The following is a 3,686-nucleotide window of genomic DNA, read 5'->3' as shown; positions in this document are numbered from 1 at the left end:
TTATTCTTTTCCGTTAAAAACACAAATGCATGCTGTCCTCCTGAGTGGACAGGTCAATAACTCCTTAAAGAATTGTTGTTTTAAAAAAAAATTTGTGCAGTCGTTATATTTATGTCTAAAGACACATAAAAACACTTAGTAACATTTTTTTTTCTCAGGTTATCATAATTCATGCGTGAAAGAGGGACTACACCATGATTTTTTCCCCTACTTTTTTTGGTCTCCCCTACCTCTCTTCTATCCCAAGAAATACCCCAGTTTGAGCACTCAGGCTTTCACTGCATATCTGGGGTTTTATGTAAATTGGTCTCAAAACAGGCCAAACTGATTTGGCCCCGAAAGTGACATCACTAGCGGTACAATCCCTCCCGTTTTTCAGTTCCAACTTTTTTTTCCCAATTTCTTTTGACTTTTTTTTTTGGGCGGTGAAACCGCCCCTATAAGTGAGATTTGGAAAAATGTACATTTTCCTGCGCTGAGATCTGGGCCCAGGAAATTTGTAGAATTATCCTGCGCTGTGATTGGCCAATCACAGTCTATTCAGGACTATTCATGTATTTATCTTTTGTACATGATTGGTTGACTCCATTCAGTATTGTGATTAGCTAGGAATACACCGCCCACTTCACACAGGGTGTGATTTTTTTTATTCTTTTTGACTTTTTTCACTCAGAACTAGGAGATAACATGCACACAAACTCAATAGCGCCATGTGCAAATCAGGACAATGTGGTATTGCAGGTGAAAGTGCTTTATAAGCCAGAGAGAAGTTAGTTGGAATGACTATATGAGGCTTGATTTAGGCTCAAACCTTTTGAAAAACGTTTGAGGGACATAAACAATATGATATTATTATTATTATTTTATTTTTTTAATTCATGGTGTAGATCCTTTAACCAATTCTCATGATGAAAGCCATACTGCACAATCAGAAACGTACTCTGTGCTTTTTAGATCCCTCAATAAGATGGTAAAGGGTGCACAGAGAAAAGCAAGAGACCAGAAAACAAAATGTGACATGTCTTCTTTAGTTTTTCTGAACTGATTATCTGACAAAGGTTGCACTCATTAATAAACATTGTATAATATTCATAACTGGTCCTCTCACATTGAATTCAATGCATTCCATCAAACATCCGGCTCCAGTTTTCCTCCCAGTGTGTCTCTGCTGCATGCTGTGGTCTGTAATGTGTCCTTTTCCTCCTTTACATAGCCTTGGAGGAAGAGAGTAGACTGCTAGGTCGGTGATCAGTACATATTCAGAACAACAGCACGCCCTGCTGGTAGGCTGTGGTACAATAAGTGGGACAACTGGAGAAAACACAAAACATTGAAAAATGTTGATTTTGGTTTTAGACTGTGAATAATGGGAGGAAACAAACTGAAAACTTACATCCACTTGTCTGATGTTTATATTCCACTTTACATACCTTCATTTGAAAGCACTCATAACAATTCAAGTTAAAGTTTTGTGTCCATTGGCACTTTTGTCAATATTGTTGTTATTGTTTGGCTTTGTCTATTTTATTTTGAGGATTTGTTGTCTTTTGTGTCAAGTTATTTGGGTGCTTTCATTGTTTGTATTTTATTTATTTATTTCAGTTTAATATATATATATTTTATATAAGCAAAACATTTGCTGATAATGTTTTGTTAAAAACTGAAAATCCTAATAAAATTTAAATAATAAAAACACATTTATTCACTGTTTGTATTTTCTTGCTGCTGGAAAACCCTCAGAGAAACATTCTGTATTTGAAAGGTGTACAAATACTTGCATTAAGTATGTTTATTAATAATAAACACCACATCCACTCAAATAGTTTGACTGGTGAATGAAATAAGGAATTTATTTTAAACACCAAGTAACATAACATACAGTCATCTGTGTTTCAGTCTAACGTTATGTTGGACAACAAACTTAACTTATTCATCTCCATTTGTTTTAAATATCCTTCAACACCACAGTCACATAACAAAACAAAACAAAACTACAGTAGTTCAATCCAGTGGTTCTCAAAACCTTTCATATCAAGGACCCCCAAATTAATATGTAATTGGCCATGGACCCCCATCTGAAAAGATGTTGTGCTAAGGGTCCCCCGCATGCAAGATTTGTGTTGTTATTATTTGTTTTAAATATTCCAAACTTTTTTTCCATACTTTTTTTTTCTCAAGATTTTTTGAAAACAGCCGATAAGCTCACAGATCGTCTATGTTCAAATAGCCGATGTATATACGGTTAAAGTGGTTTGAAAATGTTTTTGCCGCTATATTATGTCATTTTGCTGGGGACGCCCTGGAACCCCCTCAAGGACCGCATTTTGAGAACCTCTGATTTAACCACATGAACCGTAACCTCGTTCCCAGCCCTGTCCCATCGTACGAGGAGAAAACACTGGTAAAGAACTAAAGAACTAGGGCATAAAGTGTCTTCAAAAGGCTCTATGCACAGCAGCCATATTGGAAAGAAATTGGGCCTCTTCCTTACTTTCTTCACAGGTGTTACCAATTACACTAATGAAGGCTCTGTTCCATTTAATGTAGCACAGTGGTTCTCAAACTTTTTAATTTCAAGGACCCCCATAACTCTGAGAGTGTACAAATGGATTTGGTTACACACCCATAAGGGGCCATTTGGAACCCCCCCCCAAGGAACCATGAGGGTTCCTGGACCGCACTTTGAGAACCAATGGTGTAGCAGAGTGTTTCCAGTGAGCCAACATGCACCAATCCAGGTGAATGAGTACCAGGTGAATGACTACCAGGTGAATGGTACCAGGTGAATGGTACCAGGTGAATGGTTACCAGGTGAATGGTTACCAGGTGAATGGTACCAGGTGAATGGTACCAGGTGAATGGTTTCCAGGTGAGTGGTACCAGGTGAACGGTTACTAGGTGAACGGTTACCAGGTGAATGGTTTCCAGGTGAGTGGTACCAGGTGAATGGTTACCAGGTGAATGGGTACCAGGTGAATGGGTACCAGGTGAATGGGTAGCAGGTGAATGGTACCAGGTGAATGGGTACCAGGTGAATGGGTAGCAGGTGAATGGTACCAGGTGAATGGTACCAGGTGAATGGTTACCAGGTGAATGGTTACTAGGTGAATGGTTACTAGGTGAATGGGTAGCAGGTGAATGGTACCAGGTGAATGGTACCAGGTGAATGGTTACCAGGTGAATGGTTACTAGGTGAATGGTTACCAGGTGAGCAGCAGAGGGCTCAGCGTTTCTTGGGTCTCCTGGTGCTACTTCCTGGTTTGGGTTCAGGGGGGGTGGGGGCGGTCTTTCTGGAGGCAGGTGGTGAGGCTGTGGGCGGGGGTGGAGGCGGGGCTGGGGGCTGCTTGCGACGGGAGGGCGGGGTCTTCTTAACTGCAACATAATAAAATATAAACAAAACAAATTAAAAGTGCATCTAAAATGTGTTATTTATATCTATTGTGTTTTTTTATTTATTATTAATGATTGAATGTTTTGGGGGAATGTTGAACTGGGTTCTAATTGTAGTGAAGCTGGTTCATGGGGAGAACTACAGTACCTTTAGGTTCATGGGGAGACCTACAGTACCTTTAGGTTCATGGGGAGACCTACAGTACCTTTGGGTTCATGGGGAGACCTACGGTACCTTTGGGTTCATGGGGAGACCTACAGTACCTTTGGGTTCATGGGGAGACCTACAGTACCTT

The 3,686-nt window shown here is 39.9% G+C and overlaps 1 protein-coding gene across 1 annotated transcript in view; it reads right to left on the bottom strand.

The window, feature by feature from the left end:
• Positions 1-1,636: 1,636 nt before the first annotated feature.
• Positions 1,637-3,686, bottom strand: part of axdnd1 (axonemal dynein light chain domain containing 1) — a 21,753-nt gene continuing 19,703 nt past the window's right edge. Inside the window, exon 21 of the mRNA XM_080430929.1 lies at positions 1,637-3,372. Coding sequence (XP_080287055.1) covers positions 3,224-3,372 — 149 coding nt within the window. The 3' untranslated portion in view covers positions 1,637-3,223. The remainder of the gene's footprint in view (positions 3,373-3,686) is intronic.

Source organism: Gymnoscopelus braueri (genome assembly GCF_963280865.1).
Source record: "Gymnoscopelus braueri genome assembly, chromosome: 6".
Taxonomy (NCBI): Eukaryota; Metazoa; Chordata; class Actinopteri; order Myctophiformes; family Myctophidae; genus Gymnoscopelus; species Gymnoscopelus braueri.
This window is presented reverse-complemented; position numbering and strand designations above follow the sequence as displayed.